General features: G+C 40.5%; 1 protein-coding gene across 4 annotated transcripts in view; it reads right to left on the bottom strand.

The window, feature by feature from the left end:
* Positions 1–19,036, bottom strand: part of VPS13A (vacuolar protein sorting 13 homolog A) — a 155,035-nt gene that overhangs the window by 57,600 nt on the left and 78,399 nt on the right. For all 4 annotated transcript variants that reach the window (XM_081930334.1, XM_081930333.1, XM_081930331.1 and 1 more), the window contains exons 25-35: positions 18,153–18,322; positions 15,518–15,674; positions 14,138–14,217; positions 13,299–13,358; positions 13,059–13,209; positions 11,936–12,052; positions 11,725–11,828; positions 10,997–11,164; positions 8,145–8,452; positions 3,397–3,544; positions 1,953–2,103 (exon numbers count right to left, since the gene is read on the bottom strand). In XM_081930334.1, coding sequence (XP_081786460.1) covers positions 1,953–2,103; positions 3,397–3,544; positions 8,145–8,452; positions 10,997–11,164; positions 11,725–11,828; positions 11,936–12,052; positions 13,059–13,209; positions 13,299–13,358; positions 14,138–14,217; positions 15,518–15,674; positions 18,153–18,322 — 1,614 coding nt within the window. The remainder of the gene's footprint in view (positions 1–1,952; positions 2,104–3,396; positions 3,545–8,144; positions 8,453–10,996; positions 11,165–11,724; positions 11,829–11,935; positions 12,053–13,058; positions 13,210–13,298; positions 13,359–14,137; positions 14,218–15,517; positions 15,675–18,152; positions 18,323–19,036) is intronic.

The raw sequence follows: 19,036 nt of genomic DNA, 5'->3' as shown, positions 1-19,036 counted from the left end.
TACTAGGTTTAATCCATGCAATAGCCCTACAAACTTAATAAAGAAGAGAGTGAATGGGAAAGGCCACAGCCGCTGCAACTGCTTTATTGTAATTCAATGGTAAAAAGGTCACAAATGATTTAGTTTGACTGAAGGGACAAGTCTGGAAAATGTAGATTTTTAAAAGGATTCCATGACATTGGTGGATAGAGGAAGGGCAAAAGATAGGAAGGATGAGCTGCTCTTGGTGATGGAAAGAAGAACTGACCTTTCGGATGAAGGAAGGTACATCCTCAGCACTACACAGGTTTGAGAAAGGTGTGCAGGTGTTTTGCCCCAAACAGAGCATTCAACTCACACATACTCCTTTGCAGATGTCACTGCCATGAGGAACCAAAACTTAAACCATGTACAGAGGAACTGATAGAGAAGGAGCATCCATGGCAAGGAATCAGAATGAAAATTTTGGAATAATTCCATATTGGTCTATAGGAGTAAAAAGGTTAGCAAGTGATGATGCCCACCAATCTGCATACTTTTTTTGTGAAGTATGGTTATAAGGGTGTGGGTACTTCAAACAGCTGTTTTGAGAAGGGCTTTAAGGCCGCTTCCGTGGTTCCAAGTGGAAGCGCTGCTTCTCCTGCAAGCAAGTGAGCAGCAGTGGAGGGGAGGGTGGGGAGACTCTTCCCACCATCCTGCTGCTTCCACTTGCCTGCTTGCCAAAAAGCATATGAACTGTGCTTTTAAAAAGCACATTAACTTCAACTCATCTGCTGGTTAGTGGGCATTAAATCCTGATGCCTTGGCTGTGTAATCCTGTTCTCTGCTGGGAGCAGGACACATAGCCAGTGCAGGATTAAACCCTGTCCTCCTGCCCATCAGTTGACATCACCAGTGATGTCAGTTGATAGATAGGTGGGTGTGCAAGCCGAACTGGAATCCCTGGTGCGCTAAGATGGAGGTTCCTCACTCCTGATCTAGGACATCATCAAGGCATAAGTGTTGAACAAACAAAGGTAGAAGCAGCACAAGATGCCCTTATGACTAAGACCACTGCCTCATGGGCCCACCATAACCCAACATCTGCCTTACCTTCAGTCAAAGCACAAAACTGAGCTTGAATTAATTATTAAATTCAATCATTTATGGAAAACCAATCTTATTAAATCAATTACAGGAAATAAATCATTTCAAGAAGAAATTACTCTAGGGAAATCAACAGAAGAAATTACAGCAGGAAAATTAATTAAGCTATCAACCAGCAAGTATTAGCAAGAGGAAACAGTCACAGACTAAACTGAAGTGATGACTCCAGGAAGGGGAGGAATCCCTTCCGACAAAAGGAGGCAAACATGCACAAGCCACACAAAACAAATCACCTGTCCTGAACACACACAACTAACAGAAAAATAACACAAGCAAAATCAGAAATGATGGCAAAATAACTAAGCTACTGCTTTGCACAATAACTCAGTAACGTAATTGAGGTGGCTTCCTGGAATGGACTAGTTAGAAGTTCCTGAGATGAGAGTATGTTCTTGCCTTTGAGCAATAGAGGGAGGTAAACACACCTGTGCCCAGTGTGTTAGCATGTGAGAAAGAATGTTTGGATCATTAAAATGGAAGTAAACAATGGATTTCAAAAGAAACTGTCCAAGATTAATATGAGCAGGTTTCTATATATGAAATATAATACGGGTCTGTCAAAATATAGCAAAAGTGGTGTAACTCTCCATGACGTACCAACTGTAGATGATACTGCTCACCAACCCATTTACAGAATTTTGTCTATGAATTAAATAGTAAAACTATGTAGATCAAGACCCAATGTTGCAAGTGAGTTTTATGTAATATATTCATTTAAATTCACTCAAAACAAAAATTTATAGTTCATGTAACTATTAAATTAAATTAATAACTTCTTCTATTGGAAAGAGATAATTGAACTGTAGCTTAAGCTTTAAAACACATACCTCCAGAATGCTGGGAAACACTTGCTGTTCCACTATGGATGCTTAGTACATCTTTTTTTTCTGGTACAGGAGGTGGAGGGCCAGAGCTATCCCCTATATTTTCATTCAGTGTTCTCAAGATAGTTGTTATATCATCCTGACTCAGAATCAGCTTTGAAAAGAAGGTGATTACTCTTAATTGCAGGCTGAGTATATATAAACTGTATTAAATGTTACAGGTCCTCTAGAATCAAAAAGGTTTTCCATGTAATAAGGATTATAAATTCATCTTAAGTTTAATAATAATAATAGCAACAACATGTATAAGAGCACCAGCTGCAGACAAGGAGGGCAGAAAAGCATCAGTAGTGCTGCATTTGCAGGAGCAAGGATAGAGCAGGGTAGTGACCACTAGGCTGGCAGCACCTTGCAGCTGCCAGGTATGTGTGTGCACTTGCGTGTCGCCACCAACCGAGGGCTCCAACATCACCATCCTGCCCCATCCTGCCCTGGCAAATGCATCTCCGCCACCACTTCATGCATTGCTACTGCACTGGAGGGGGGGAATTAAAATTTATTCCATGTTTACATTCAAATGCTTGTGCAGAGATAATATTTATTGAATATATAGCAAACTTCAAAATAATAGAAGAATTGAAATTGAGGCTCTGCCTCTCCTCGTTTCTTGGACTGTTCAAACTATACTTTGCCCTCAAAAGCGAAGGGGTGGGGCAGCGGCACCAGGAGCAGATCTTGGGCTCATGTACTCCCTTTCCTGTCCATGGATAAAACTGAAACCGAGTATTGATTTGAATATTTTATCTCTATGGCTCGTTTTCCCTGCAATAAAAGGATTAAGGGAGGAAAGAATACAAATATGAAACACACTTTCCACTTCCAATCTCTCCTTGTAGAATCTGGGACCAAGAATAAGCAAACACTGAAAGATGCACTAATTATTTATTTTGTACTATATACAGAAGTGGTCTGGAAGACCTAATATTTTTGCTTGTTTAAATTTGTACCATATATGGAAACCTTGTTTATTTACTATATTTATAATCCACCCTTCACCCAAAGCTCCCAGGGGAACATTAAAACATATATAGCAAACATGAATTCCATGTAAACAAAACAAAAAAACAGGAGCAAGAAAAATACAATCCAATACACCTCAACCTACCACAAATGCCTGGATGACAAAACAACAATGTTCATTAAGCAATTAACAAATCTTGATGACCTTTGAGTTGTATTTAAATGTTCTGTTCTATAAACAGATGGAAGAGACTCCTTACATTCATAGAAAGTAACATCTGCAGCAAATCACAAACTATATATATGCTGCTAAATCATAAGATACAAGAAATATTGGGATATATGAAATGACAGGGGTCAAACCTGCATTTAATTCCTATTCATATTGACAATAGTTGCAAGTATATCTTTGCAACTAAGAACTTACATTCATTGGCTTGAGACGTCCAAATATTTTAATGTCAGGAATTTCATGATACCAGAGAGCGGCTAAATTGCGTTCAACACTAACTTCAAGATTTAATGGTTGCAGCAGCTGTATTTCATTTTGCAATAAACCACTTATACAACTTGATCTGTAAATAAAAATGAAAAAATAGTCACAATCCAATTAAGGTTTTTCTTCAACCAGGTGTTTGGCTGATTGACATTCTATGGCCATTTAAATGTGTCTGGGGGAAAGGGGTTATTGGTTTGTTTTGCTTTATTTTGGATTTTGTGTTTTCATTTTGTATTTTCATTTTGTGAACCACCCTGTGATCTTTGGATGAAGGGTGGTATAATAATAATAATAATAATCAGCAGCAGCAGCAGCATCACAAGGCTGCATTCAAGTTTGTTTTTTAATTATTATTATTATTCCTGTTCTTAAACAGTTTCCATTTTAGCTGTAAACTGCCTTGTGCCTGTCGGGGAAAAGGTGGAATATAAATATAAATATAAAAATTTAGGACTGCAATATCTGCAAATGGGCTCAGGATTGCAGCTTTGATGAAATACTTCATTAAGTGTTTTGTACCTGTGTAAACATCCAACAATATACTCTGTGTAGGACAATGCTTGATATTCATTTGGAGTGGATATATTTTTTATTGATTCGTTTTATTATTGAAAATTCTATCCCATCTTTCAAACAGAAACACAGAGTGGTTTTCAGTACTAAATCTACAAGTACATGAAACCACTGAATGGAGACATCTGGAGCTTTGTAGTGTGCTGCCATTAGCATCTTGATTATGCACTGATCTATTTCTCCTTTTAATCTTCTGCAAGTGAGATGGACGTGCTGATCCAGTGTGCCTGGTTCTTGTAATAAACTGAAGTTTTTATTAATTCTTATTATTTTATTTTATTCTTATTATTTATTATTATTAACTTATGTACTTGCTTCATGGAGTATATATTATTTTATAAACAGTATACAGTGGTACCTCAGGTTAAGTACTTAATTCGTTCCAGAGGTCCATACTTAACCTGAAACTGTTCTTAACCTGAAGCACCACTTTAGCTAATGGGGCCTCCCGATGCCACTGCACCGCCGGAGCACGATTTCAATTCTCATCCTGAAGCAAAGTTCTTAACCCGAGGTAATATTTCTGGGTTAGCAGAGTCTGTAACCTGAAGCCTATGTAATCTGAAACGTATGTAACCCAAGGTACCACTGTATAGGCTTCAGTAAAGACAAAATTGAGATAGTATTTAAAGAGTAGTACCTCTAAGTGGATGAGTTAAGCCTGTTCTTTGAAGCATCAGGTGCACTTTGAGGTACCACTTTGAAGTTTTCCTGAATAAATTACTGTCATCTGAGGCAGACTGCCTCATGATGTGGAGTACTCCAGCTTCCACTGGAGGCCACGCTACAGCCCTATCTGGACAGGTTTCATTCCAGAGTCAACTAAATTATGGTGCAACCCTACCAGCCCTGCTAAGTCAAAGGAAAGTTACCCTTCAGGTAGATACCAACCATACTATTTCCCTTTGGCTAGCAAGGCTGGTAGGGTCACCTCCTATTTTTGTTAGGTACTAATAATAGTTTCCCAGGCCCTGTCTGAAGTTCTTTTGACACTGAGAGCCCATCACAGCTTTGAACTAAGATCTTCATCAAAGGCCTCCTCCAGGTTATCCCACCATCCAAAATGCAGTAGGTGGAAACAAAAAAAATTCCTTCCAGTAGCACCTTAAAGACCAACTAAGTTAGTTCTTGGTATGAGCTTTCGTGTGCATGCACACTTCTTCAGATACCTTAGTTGGTCTTTAAGGTGCTACTGGAAGGAATTTTTTTTGTTTTGACTATGGCAGACCAACACGGCTACCTATCTGTAAGCAGTAGGTGGAGTTACTGAAGAAAGGACCATCTCAGTTGTCACCCAGCTGTGGAAAGCTTTCTGCAGGAAGGTTTGCCAAGTGCTTGTGATTATGTTACTTTAGTGCAGGGGTCAGCAACCTTTTTCAGCCGTAGGCCGGTCTATTGTCCCTCAGACCTTGTGGGGGTCGGACTATATTTTGAAGGGGAAAAATGAACAATTTCCAATGCCCCACAACTAACCCAGATATGCATTTTAAATAAAAAACACATTCTACTCATGTAAAAACACTCTGATTCCCAGACCATCCATGGGCCAGATTTAGAAGGTAATTGGGACGGATCCTGCCCCCAGGCCTTAGGTTGCCTACCCCTGCTTTAGTGCCTGCCAATTATCAGATAAACAACCTGCTGTTTTAGTTACAGATAGGTAGCCGTGTTGGTCTGCCATAGTCAAAACAAAAAAAATTCCTTCCTTTTTTGTTTTGACTATGGCAGACCAACACGGCTACCTATCTGTAACTGGAACTATGGAAGGCACCACATTGAGCCGCATGAAATGGAAGTCCATCAACCTCACCATCTTTAAGGTGCTACTGGAAGGATTTTTTTTTTGTTTTGACTGCTGTTTTAGATTATTATTCTAATACTGAACCTGATCTGTTAAATCTGAAGCTGTTTTGTCCTCACTGACTACAATTTCCTTCTGTTCCTGTCTTTGCTTGGAGTGGACCTTAGAGGGTGCCTTTTTCTTGTCTTCTGGGGCTTGTACATAGCTGTGGTAAAGGTAAAGGGGATGCAGGTGGTGCTGTGGTCTAAACCACTGAGTCTCTTGGGCTCGCCGATCAGAAGGTCGGCGGTTCGTATCCGCACAGCGGGGTGAGCTCCCGTTGTTCTGTCCCCGTTTCTACCAACTTAGCGGTTTAAAAGCACACCAGTGCAAGCAGATAAATAGGTACCACTGCGACAGGAAGATAAACAGCATTTCCGTGCACTCTGGCACTCGTCACAGTGTTCTGATGCACAGGGAGCGGTTTAGTCATGCTGGCCACATGACCTTGAAATCTGTCTGTGGACAAACGCTGGCTCCCTTGGCCTGAAGTAAGATGAGCACTGCACCCCATAGTCTCCTTTGACTGGACTTAACTGTCCAGGGGTCCTTTACCTTTACCTTACATAACTGTATATGTGTTTGTTTAACAAATGTTGGTGTGGTAACAGCCTTTGCCTGTGTTTGCTTGCTTTATTCTTTGAGGCTTCTGTAACTTTTAATCTTCTGTGTTTTCCGTCAGTTTTCCCCTCAGCATTTTATCTCACTAATTGTTATTATCAGTGAAAGTGTTATTGGATTGTTTTGCCATTCCAGCTTCATTTTAAAAAAATTAAAAGAAAAGAATAAAGAAGTCCCATTTGCCATTCTTTCCCACTTCATTATCTAATCTTCTCCCTTCTATCTGCTCTGAGTCATCAGATGGCACTCAAAACACACTGACATTACACGAAGTGAGTGTCACTGAGGAGAGCATGCCATAGACTAAAGGCCACAACAAAAAAGGCTCTCTCCCATGTATCTACCCTCCAAAGTTCTGTCAAGGGGTACCCAGAAAAGTGTCTCAGATAGTGAACCTAAAATCTGGGTAGGTTTATGTCCAGAGAGATGTTCCATTGAGTATCAAGCTCTTAAGCCATATTAAGATTTACAGGTCAAAACCAGCACTTTAAATTGGACTCAGAAATGAACTGAAAACCAGTGATTTTGCCAAAACTGGAGTTAAAAGGGTAGAATTCCAATCAGCAACCTGGCTTAAGTTTCCAAGCAGTCTTCAAGGGTAACTTTTTATAAAGCACATTGCAGCAATCTAACCTACATAGCCTAGATGTATACATAGTACAGTGGTACCTCTGGTTACGTACTTAATTCATTCCGGAGGTCCGTTCTTAACCTGGAACTGTTCTTAACCAGAAGCACCACTTTAGCTAATGGGGCCTCCCGCTCCTGTCACCCATCTGGGCGTACACATGGCGGCCTTGCAGCCCTGCATGGCTGGGGTTGGACTATCTAATCCCAACCTTAGAACGTAGCGTGGGAGGTGCACTTGCATGCCAGAGCCCGGTGGAAGAGAGGGGTGCTGCTGCCGCTGCCTCTCCTCCACTTCCGCCCCTGAGTTAGGCCTGACTTAGGAGTGGAGCTGCAGCCAGCTGGCAGTGCTGGGCCACCGTGCAAGGAAGCTGGATCCAGGCCTCGAATGCCAAGGTGGAACTTCCCTCCCCACAGCTCCTGCCTTGATGAGGGAGCCTGTTGTGGGGGTGCTTCACTGCACCCCCTCAAAAAAAGCCTGGGGCCACAGCCCCCTAGCCTCACCCCGCATGCTATGTCACTGGAGTGGACGACACACATCACTGTAGATTAAATCTAGCACCCTGGTGCTTCTCTTTTCAGTGTATGAATGAAACAAAGGTTTCACACTTTTCTCAGTAATGCAACTTACACACTTGGTAGTGCACTTTGGTTTACTTTCACTACTAACAGTACCTTCACAGTATCTGCATTGAAACTGAGTTTATTGGTCCCCATCCAGTCAACTACACCACATCCAAGCACTAATTTAGTACTGCTGCCTCATATAAATTAGATAAAAAGGAAAAGAGGTTCAGTGTCACTGCACACTGATGACACCTCATCCTAAACCTCCAGATGACCTCAGTAGTTCCATCTAATGGAAGAATCTTCTCTCTTTAAGAACATTAGTTAGCAAAATTAAAACTTTGGTTTGTAAGTAGAACATAGTGTTTACTTAGTACATTTTCTTCAGTTTTGTTACTTTTGAACCTAATTTAGAAGAATTCATTAGAAAATCATCTTTATATATTACCTGTACAACTTTAGGTCACTCAGTTTCACATGTATACAATCAAGAATAGGTGGGACACTATATCGTAGTGACGTTTTAATGAGAAGGAATTCATTCTTTATGGTGATCAACCCAAAATCAGCAACTATAACATCAGTAGATATTGCCGACTGTGGGATTATGACAACGGGTGCTTTAATATTAATGTCCAGCGCCATTCTGGAACTTTGTTGAGCCAATTCCTTTACACCAGTAGCTGCTTTCTCAGCAGCTTGGACAGTGGCTTCAGTAATTGCTTCCTTTGCTGTCTGAAAATTGTTTACAAAAGCCTAGAAAGGGGACAGGAAATCAGCAACAGATGAGGATAACAGTCACAAGAATACATCACTTATGTATCAGTTTGCTCATTATGCATTACAAATTATCTGTGTTGTCTTTCCACACAGTTGAGCAATAAACATGTTTAGAGAAGGAGAGAAAAAATAAAATGCATTATATAGTTCCTTGGTACACAGACAAATTAACAAAACATAAAAAGGAAAAAAGGTATAACCATGTGGCAACATTATACAAGGTATTGAAATATAATGTTTGTCTCAGAGGCTGACTTCCAATTTTAGTTTTCTATCACCATAGACCCATTTGGATTAAGTTATAACAAAATTATACCTCTTTTTAAACAAAGAATTATCTAAGCATTGCACAACAACTAGGAAAGCATATTTTCACTGATATTGACATATTTAATTTTAATCCCCAAGGTTTTGCTAGACATCAATGTGGCTAAAATAAATATAAACATCAAGCGTAAATTTGAAAATCCAACTCTAGTTTGAATAATTCCTTAACTAGTACTGGGATACAACATAAGTTATTGAATATTATTTATTTTATTATTAACTTTTTATAGTGCTCTTCATCCGAAGATCATAAGGCAGTTCACAACAAAAACAAAATGAAAACACATAATACAGAATAAAACAGACACAAAAATAGACCAATAACGCCCCTCCAACAAGGACATTTTAAAGGCTTTAGAATGTTGATCAGCTAAAGGCCTAGTTATAGAGAAACGCTTTTGCCTGGTGCCTTCATTACATATCTTTAGGTGCCAAGCCAAAACATTTTATAGGTCAAAACCAGCACTTTGAACTGCGTTCGGATCTATTTCTTTGGCAGCCAGTGCAATCAGACCAGGATCAGTGTAATATGCTCAAACCATCTTGGCCTGCTGAACAACTTGGCAGTCAAATTCTGCACCAGTTTCTGAACTGTCTTCAAAGGCAGTCCTACATATAATGTGTTGGACTAACAGGGGTCAGCAAACTTTTTCAGCAGTGGGCCAGTCCACTGTCCCTCAGACCTTGTGGGGGGCCGGACTATATTTTGAAAGGGGGGTGGAGAACGAATTCCTATGCCCCACAAATAACCCAGAGATGCATTTTAAATAAAAGGGCACATTCTACTCAAATAAAAACACGCTGATTCCCGGACTATCCGCGGGCCGGATTTAGAAGGCGATTGGGCCAGATCCGGCCCCTGGGCCTTAATTTGCCTACCCATGGACTAATCTAACCTAGAGTTTACCAGAGCATACATGACAGAAGTTAGACTATCCCTGTCCAGATAGGGGCACAGCTGGGTCACCAGCAAAGCTGATGGAAGGCACTCCGGGCCACTGAGGCCAACTGAGCCTCAAGCAGGATCTAGAAATACCCCCAAGCTATGTACCTGCTCCTTCAGAGGGAGTGTAACCCCATCAAGAGCAGGCAACCTCCTATGCATCTGGCATACAGAACCACCCCCTAGCAGTGCCTCAGTCTCATTTGGATTAAGCTTCATTTTGTAGGCTCTCATCCAGGCCATAACTGAGGCAAGACACATCCAATGCCACATCTGTCCAGCACATCCAATGCCACATCTGTAAATGTAAAGAAGCAGCACTGTGTGCCATCAGCGAACCCTGAAACTCCATATAACCCCAGTCAGTGGTTCCATGTAAATGTTAAACAGCAATGGGGTTAAAATCAAACCCTGAGGAATTCAACACTGAAGATTCCATGGAGTTGAAGAGCACTTCCCAAGCATCATGCTCTGGAAACAACAAGGCCAAGTAGGATTGGAACCACCGCAAAGTGGTGCCAACCACCCCTAAGTCGGACAGATCCTCCAGAAGGGTACCATGGTTGAGGATATTGAGAGCCAGTGAGAGGTCGAGGAGAATTAACAGGGACATATTTCACCTGTCTCTCTCCTGACAGAGGTCATCATACATGGCTACCAAAGCAGTTTCTGTGCCAAAACCAAGCCTAAACCCCAAATGAAATGGATCTAGAAAATCTTTTTTAGATTTCCAAGAGCACCTGGATCCTGCGGTTTCATATTCAATTTCAATTAAATGGGCTAGGAGAAACAGAAATGGATCTCCCAATCAGTGGTGTAGTGGTAAATTTTAAGGTACAGCTCATTGTGACAGTCACACAGCCATGTTCTCTGCATAGCCACACACCCCAATGACAGTACAAAAATGCACGTATTTATACAAACTTGTGTACACCAATTAGCAGCCATACATAGCTTAATACCCAATTTATAAGGATCAGCTGACAGTCATAGATTAGGAAACTGGACCCATTCCCTCACTTCATTTATGCCAATAATCTAGAAACAAAAGTTTCTAGAGAGTCAGTCACTCTTTGCCAGAGCAAGAGAGTCAGTCACTCTACCACTCCAACTAATGGCATCATTGCACCTACTTTGAAAATAAGTCCCAGAGGTGCACTACTCTTCCACTACACCATTGCTCCCACTGTAAGTTAAGTAAAACAATCTCTTCACCTTATTGTATTTTCTAAAACAAAAAGAAAGCTTACCAAAATAGCAGAGACAAATTTGTTGACAAAAACAATCTGAATGCATCCAACAGTTAAGTAAACCTGGCTGTCAACAGCTTCCATATCAGTATACGAAATGCCACCTGCAGCATACATGTACGTCACCATTTTGAAACTGAAGACCTCTTTGCCTGTAATATACAGAGCCTTGGAACAGAAAAAGTGTTCAATGTTAAGAGTATAATATTTACAAGGTGTGCGCAAATCCAAAGGTGTTCTTACATTTATGGAAGTCTTTCTGTTCACACAAGGGGCTTGGATAAAGCACAGGTGTCCTTCATTGGAAGTGTTGGTGGAAGAGACAACATCTGCCAGTTCCCTTTCCCTGCAGTCACCTATGACACCTCTCACCAACCCTCCAGGAGCAGATAATTGGGGAGCATAGCAGAAAAGGTTGGCAAGAATGATGTGTGTCCATTACATAATCCAACCTATGTCTTTTCTCTACTGCACACTACTCAATACAATATATGTGTGGCAGTCACAAAGTAAGTCCTTCGCTGAAGGGCTTCAGTTTAAGTTAACAGACTTTTTTGTCCCTACTCTTTGGTATAAAACATATACCCAGAAACCACACCAAGCATGAGGAAAAGCAAGAGATAACTAAAGTCATAATCAATTAAACCAGGCTGAAGCCTAATATTTATATTGCAAGTACACTGCTTTCTGTACACAGCCTAGCATGCCCTTTAAATGAACACACATACCTTTTTATGCAGTGCTGCCTCATCACAATCCAAAATAACAATATTCTTTAAGTTTGCTGATACTTCAGTTGTTTCTTTCTTCATCTTCACCTCACTATCAAGACCTAAATTTAACAGTATTAATTAACAAATCTAATATGGCACAATCTTCAAGGTACTTCCTCTGGGTTCTAGTAACCTTTAAATATTGCAATTGGCATTTTAGTTGTACCTTCAATGCGGATTTCAGATATCCAGCTTTTTTGTTCTCTTATAAAAATGCGTAAACAGGACATGTCTGCACAAACATGGAGATCACAAACATCTTCATACTTTGACTTTTTTGAAGCTATGGGAAAGTTAAAAGCAAAAAATGTTATATTTGGAATTAGAGATCTGAATTCCAATGAGGATCACAGTTGTACAAAAACACAGAGTGCACAAATACAGAGAGGAATGCAAACTATAAAAGTAGTAGCTCTACAGATTGGTTTATTTTTTTTTTTGTGCAACATGCCATTAGAGTTAAAGCAGTATCTTTCAAGTTAACAGAAATGACTAAATATTACCAAGAAATAATGTATTTATGCCTCTTTCCTTGGGGCATGACTTGACACAGGCAAGGCTACATAAGCAGAGAACAGGCTGTCACTTCATAGGTTTTCTCTAATCCTCAGTACATACTAGGATTCCAAAGCTGAGTAAGACAGTGCTGTTGGCATCCATCTGTCTAGAGAGACAATGGAGTGCACCTCCAGGGGTGCAAGCCTGGGCAGTGTGTATGGAGGTCCTGGCTGCCCAGATGACGACCAACCCCCCTCAGCTTTGCTGATGTGATACAAAGGAAAGGAGAGCAATACGCTTGTCACAAGCTTAGCTGCCAGAGCTGCCAGAAGGAGGCGTACGAGGTGCCATCCAACAGTTTTAGTTAAGGACTGTAGATTTGGCAAAATGCAACTTTCTATCTGTACATGAGAGATTTCTTCAAACTAAACTTCCTTCAAATAGCACATGGAAATAAGAAGGAACAAAGTTCTCCTGAGGTGTAGGCAATACACTTCAGTAATGCTTACACTATCAGAGTAACTGATGTGCACTTTACTGATTGCCATGTGCACTTTATTGATTCTGAAGTACCATGTTTAAAGCACATTCCTCTTCCACCCCGACTCTATACAGAAACTTGAGAATTATTTTCTAGATTAGGGTTTGGGCAAATGAACATGACCCACAATTTTCATTTGCTGTCATCCAGCCTGAAACACTTTCCTGCATGCACTTTTTAAAAGCCTAGGATGTGAAATGAGGCTGGAAGAAAGTTAGCAATACAAGAGTTTGAGACTGAAAGACCTTACTAAGTTTCTTAAGAACTTCCTTCTTTTCTTCTTTTTCCTGGACGATCTCTACTGTACTTGTCTCTTGTTTCGGAAGAAGATTATTTAGGAAATTCATGGTACTCATAAGTGCTTCTGTGTGTAAATGGATATCTACAGAAGAAAAAGTAACCTAACAACAAAGTAATCTTAGTAAGAATATGTTTTGAATGCACTTTCCTGGACATAGCAAAAATTACAAAAATAAGCCATCATTATTACCTTTATGAGCTGTATCACATTCTTATAAGTAGTTTTCAGATCTGGGCAATTAATATCTGCCTGTTCTCAGAAGGTAAATAAAGACAGTTAAAATGAGAAAACACTATATACCATACAACCCAGCACTATCCAGAAATATAGATAATGCTGTTACATCTGCTCCTCAGTATTTGTTCTGATACTAACATACTAACTTAGTGTTCTGCTAGACTTGATCAAAGGCCCATCTAATCCAGCATTCTGTCTTCAACCATGGACACTGGGAAGTCCACAGCAAAAACAAAAGGCAAGAAAAATGGCACATGGCTAATGAACATGGAAGCTCCATTTAGCCATTCTTCATAAATTTACTTAATCTCACTTTAAATCTATCTAGAACCACATCTTGTGACATGATTATGCATAAATTAATGTCTTAGGTGAAATGATACTCTCTTCTGTCTGTCCTGTCTTATTACTGGTATCTGGAAGCTACCCTGGGAGCCTCCCCACCCTGCTTTGCCGAAGAGTGGGATGAAAGTAATTTATATAAATACATTTCACTAAATGACCTCGAGTTCTAGTGTAAATGGAGAGAAGAAAGTATATACACATCAATGGTATCCTCCCCAGAGTCATTCTCTCCCCCCCCCCAGCTGTCCTTTTTTGTACATTTTCCACTCTACAGCATCCTTTCTGAGATGGAGTGCCTAAACTAATGTTCATTTGCTAAAACAGCAAACAGGATCAGGTATCTAGGTTTTTAGATAATTAAGATTATTTGTCAATTTAAATAGTATTTAAAACACATCAGTATTATGGTGAAGAAAAAAATTGTATCTTCCCTTCAGCACTCTTACCTTTACATATTCAATGGCTAGAAGATCATCAATTAAATTATCCAGTGTTGAAATGAGGTAAACTGGCTTATTTTTATCATCTAAAAAAACAAAGAACAGTATAGCCAAAATGACATACTCACTGGAGTTACTTATTGTATTTTCAAAGTTATGTTGCCAGATCAATAAATAGTGACAGAACAGGATCTCAATATATGATTTAATCATCATTAGATTATAAGATCATTTCTATAATTAGTTTCAGAAGCTAAACTAAAAAAAGGGGTGCTGGGGGGGAGGGATCCAGAAAGGCTGGCTTGCGGGGAGGAGAGCTGCTTGGGGGGGGAGGGAAAGGGGTGGATTGGGGGGGGGACTGCTTGGGGGGGGAGAAAGAAAGGGCTGGATTGGAGGGGGAGCGAGCTGCTTTAGTGGGGAGAGACTACTTTTGCCTCCCTTTCCTTCCCGCCACTTAACCTCCCACCTCCCGTGTCCACTTAGCCACCTCCTTCCATACACACACCCTGCGCGTGCTCCTCGTCCCTCCAATGACAATGGGTAGATCACTGCCAGTATTTGATACTGGGTAGATTGCAGCCTATTTGAAGTTGGACATGCCTGGTTTATTGCTTTCATTTTATGGATAAATGGTCTCGTTAGATAGTAAAATTCATGTTGAATTTATGTTTTAGGGGTTGTTTTTAAAAGTCTGGAACAGATTAATCCATTTTGCATTACTTTCTATGGGAAAGTGTGCCTTGGTTTTGGAATGCTTTGGTTTTGGAACAGACTTCCGGAACAGATTAAGTTTGAGAACCAAGGTACCACTGTAGTTCTATTCCATCCCTTGAGCACTGAAATAACTCATCAGGAGATTGGGCTTGAAGAGTTATCAATTTGCAGATGATAGCACAGCTCTATCTCTCTTTGCCACCACCTAGTAACTCCAGGGAGACAGTCGGAACCCTGAACAGATACTGAGGGAAGGAGACACTGGAATGAATGAGGCTCAAGCTAAGGCTCAATTTGCATATGACAGAAGTAATGTGGCTTGGAAAGCTGCCAATCAAAATCAAGGCTAGATCTGACTCCTGAAAGCACGGTTGCACAGTCTAGATGTGGTTCTGAACCTGGTGCTATTTATGCTATTCTGCTCACAACAGAAACTTACACATTTTTTTCTGGCGCTGGTGTGAGCTGCGCCAGTGTGCTTTAATATCGAAAACTGGCATAGAAATAAACTAATGATAAGGAGGACTATATTCAAGAGCAAGCCTTTGCTGTGAGTTGTCTGCCAATCCCCCTATGCCTTACACTGATTTTCCCAACAACTCTTTCCAGCAGAAACCTAAATAGCAACCACAAATAATTAATAATTATTTTAACACAGAGGTAAATACTTACCCATGTATTCTGGACACATTAAGCAAATCTCTTTAAGAAAAGCAGTGGCTGCCATATCATATGTTCTTAGCTTAAGCTCCGTGCCTAAACTATAAATCTCCAAACGAAGAATTGGCTTTTCAATACCTTCAGTAAAACGAGACACTTGAAGGAACACCTATGTATAAACAAAATATGTGGCTAAGTCAACCAAACCAACAGACATTCTGGGGGTGGGCAGCTGCTTATAAAGAGAAGAAACCTAAGCAGAGCTTTAAAAGCTTTTTAGAATATGGTGTAGAAGACAGTTTCAAGAATCCTCCTTGGTTTACACATTCCTACAAAACTGATTTGGAACATCATCCTAGGCATCTTTTATTCCATTATTCCATTAAAAGTTGTCAATTGCATCCAGTGAGAAATATAAAGAAAAGCTGTTGGGTTCTTTTTCATTCTCAATGCCACTGCATACTATTTGGTCATGAAGGGCCCTGCCTCCAAATGTATTTATTTCTTCAATGTTCATATTTTATGAACAAAATTTAAATTTACAGGCAATTACTACAAAACAATGCAATCCCCTACATGTCCAGTCAAGAGAACTCCAAAGCAGATAGGTAGATAGATGACTGCAGTAATGAGATAGGATTTATTATCAGTAACTGTTATGGATCATGTACATTTCCAACTACTTAGGGGAAAAGTTTTATGAAGATATCCATTATTGTAACACTACCAATATTGAGGAAGAAATGGGTGGTATCCAACTAACTCATTCCACCAGCATAACAATTTATACAACAAAACATCTCCCCTCCTTCCCCCACAAATATCCCACAACACCCCCAAATCTGCTCCAGAGGGTTGGGGAACTCCCAGAGCAGATTTAGGGGGTGCACAGGAGCTAATCTTTATGTAGAAGCGATGACTTGGTTGGATTCTACCCCATATACATACTGATAATCCAGTTAAGGTGAGAGGTTTTTAGCTATACATAGACAGAAGGATTAGTTACCAGCATTTAACATGTTATCAGTTGTTGTTGTTGTTGTTGTTGTTGTTGTTGTTGTTGTTGTTGTTAATTGAATTTATATCCTACCCAATACCCACAGGTCTCAGGGTGGTTCACAGGATAAAATCAGAATATTAAACCACAAAGTACATAATCAAAATAAAAACAACAACCCAATAACCCCCTGCAACACATTTTAAAAAGGCATAGGATGTAAATCAGATCAACCAAAGGCCTGGTTAAAAAGGAACAATTTTTCCTGGCATCTAAGGTGTATAATGAAGGCTCCAGGCGAAACTTCCTTGGAAGAGCATTCCACAGATGGGGAGCCACAGCAGAAATGGCCTGTTCTCATGTTGCCACCCTCTGGGCCTCTCATGAAGGAGGCACCCAAAGAAGGGCCCCAGAAGTTGATCTCAGGGTCCAGGTAGGTTCATATGGAACAAGGTGGTCCTTGAGGTATTGCACTTATGAGTCGTTTAAGGCTTTATAGGTCAAAACCAGAACTTTGAATAGGGCCCAGAAACTAATTGGTAGCCAGTGCAGTCGGACCAGGATGGGTGTAATATGCTCAAACCGTCTTGCAACCGTGAGCAACCTGGCCACTGAATTCGGCACCAGCTCAAGTTTCCCAACTGTCTTCAGAGGCAGCCCTACGTATAACACACTGAAGTGATCTAACCTTGAGGTTACCAAAGCCTAGACAACAGTAGTTAGGCTACCCCTGTCCAGATAGGGGCATAGCTGGGTTACCAGCCAAAGCTAATGGAAGGCACTCCGGGCCACTGAGGTCCCCTAAGCCTTGAGTGACAGCAAAGTATCCAGAAATACCCCCAAGCTACAAATTTGCTCCTTCAGAGGAAGTGAAGAGCAGGCGAACTCCCGCCCATCTGGTCTAGGGAACCACCCACTAACAGTGCCTCAGTCCTATCTGGATTGAGCTTCAGTTTGTTGGCTCTTATCCAGTCCATTACTGAGGCAAGACACTGGTCCAGCACTTCCACGGCCTCACCTACAGATGTAAAGGAGAAATAGAGCTGAGTGTCATCAGCATACTGCTGACAATGTTCTTTGAACCTCCGGATAACCCCACCCAGCGGTTTCATGTAGATGTTAAACGTGGTGGATAGGATCGAGCCCTGCGGAACCCCACATTGAAGGATACAGCTAACTGTACTTGCCAAACAGCCTCCCTTTAAGTGTCTACTCGTGCAAACTTCCTCTGATTTCCCTTTCCTACAGACTTCCCTTTCCTACTCCAGTGACCTGCAACACATCTCTAGCCATTTATGAGGGTCATTGCTCCTAATGAGAGGCTTTTTGGGGTGTGGGACAGGGGAATGTAGAGTTAAGAAGGAGGGGGGAAAGTCCTGTTGCACCATTGGCTTCTTTTTCCACACACTCTGGATTCAAATTCTAGGGTTTTTTAAATACTATGTTAAAATTAATTGAAATATCTACATTCTATTCATTGACATAACTGAGATAACTAATAATAAAAAACTCAGAAACAGCTAGATTATTGTTGAAAAGTGAAGCAAAAATGCTAACGATAAAGAACGCAACATACTTAAGGAAAAACACACAGCAGTATGTTAGGATCAGTCACGAAGAGACATAAGGTAAGGTAAAATAGTATATTACCTCAGGTATTTCAAATCTTAGTTGGAAATCAATCATATTCTTCAACGATTCCCGTCTCACTGCCTTTTTCTTTAAGCTGCCAGGCCTACTTGAGGACCCCAAAGAAGCTTCAAAAAATGGCCAGTCTTCTATAGGACTGCTTGGGGCATCAAAAAATTCTTCTTCAGATTCTAATAATGATAATAGTTTAAATGGTTATCATGAAATGCTTACACTTAAGCCATAAATATATTTAACATAATCCAATAATTACATAACTATAATTGCCTTTATAAACTATAAACTTGGATCCCCAGCTGTTGTTGGACTACAACTCCCATCATCCCTAGCTAGCAGGACCAGTGATCATGGATTATAGGAGTTTCAGTCCAACAACAGCTGGAGAAGTTTGAGAAACACTGGCATACCAGGAACAGCTGATGCAATCAAGACCTCATCACAGAAAGTATCTCCACTATAACAGTTCCCAGATTTTGCTGCTGAAGTCACTAATTTACGAATTAGTAATGAGGTCCAGGGCTGAGGGCCTTTTGGCAGTTCCCTCGCTGTGAGAAGCCAAGCTGCAGGGAACCAGGCAGAGGGCCTTCTTGGTAGTGGCACCCGCCCTGTGGAACGCCCTCCCACCAGATGTCAAAGAGAAAAACAACTACCAGACTTTTAGAAGACATCTGAAGGCTGCCTTCTTCCCTGTTTAGGGAAGCTTTTAATGTTTAACAGACCATTATATTTAAATATTTTGCTGGAAGCCGCCCAGAGTGGCTGGGGAAACCCAGCCAGATGGGCGGGGTATTATTATTATTATTATTATTATTATTATTATTATTATTATTATTAAACACTCCAATTAAGTCCCTTCATAGGAGATCTGTCCAGTTAGCACATCA

Source organism: Podarcis melisellensis (assembly GCF_964234715.1).
Source record: "Podarcis melisellensis genome assembly, chromosome: 11".
Classification (NCBI taxonomy): Eukaryota; Metazoa; Chordata; class Lepidosauria; order Squamata; family Lacertidae; genus Podarcis; species Podarcis melisellensis.
Note: the sequence above shows the minus strand (reverse complement) of the source record. Positions and strands in the feature narration are given on the sequence as shown.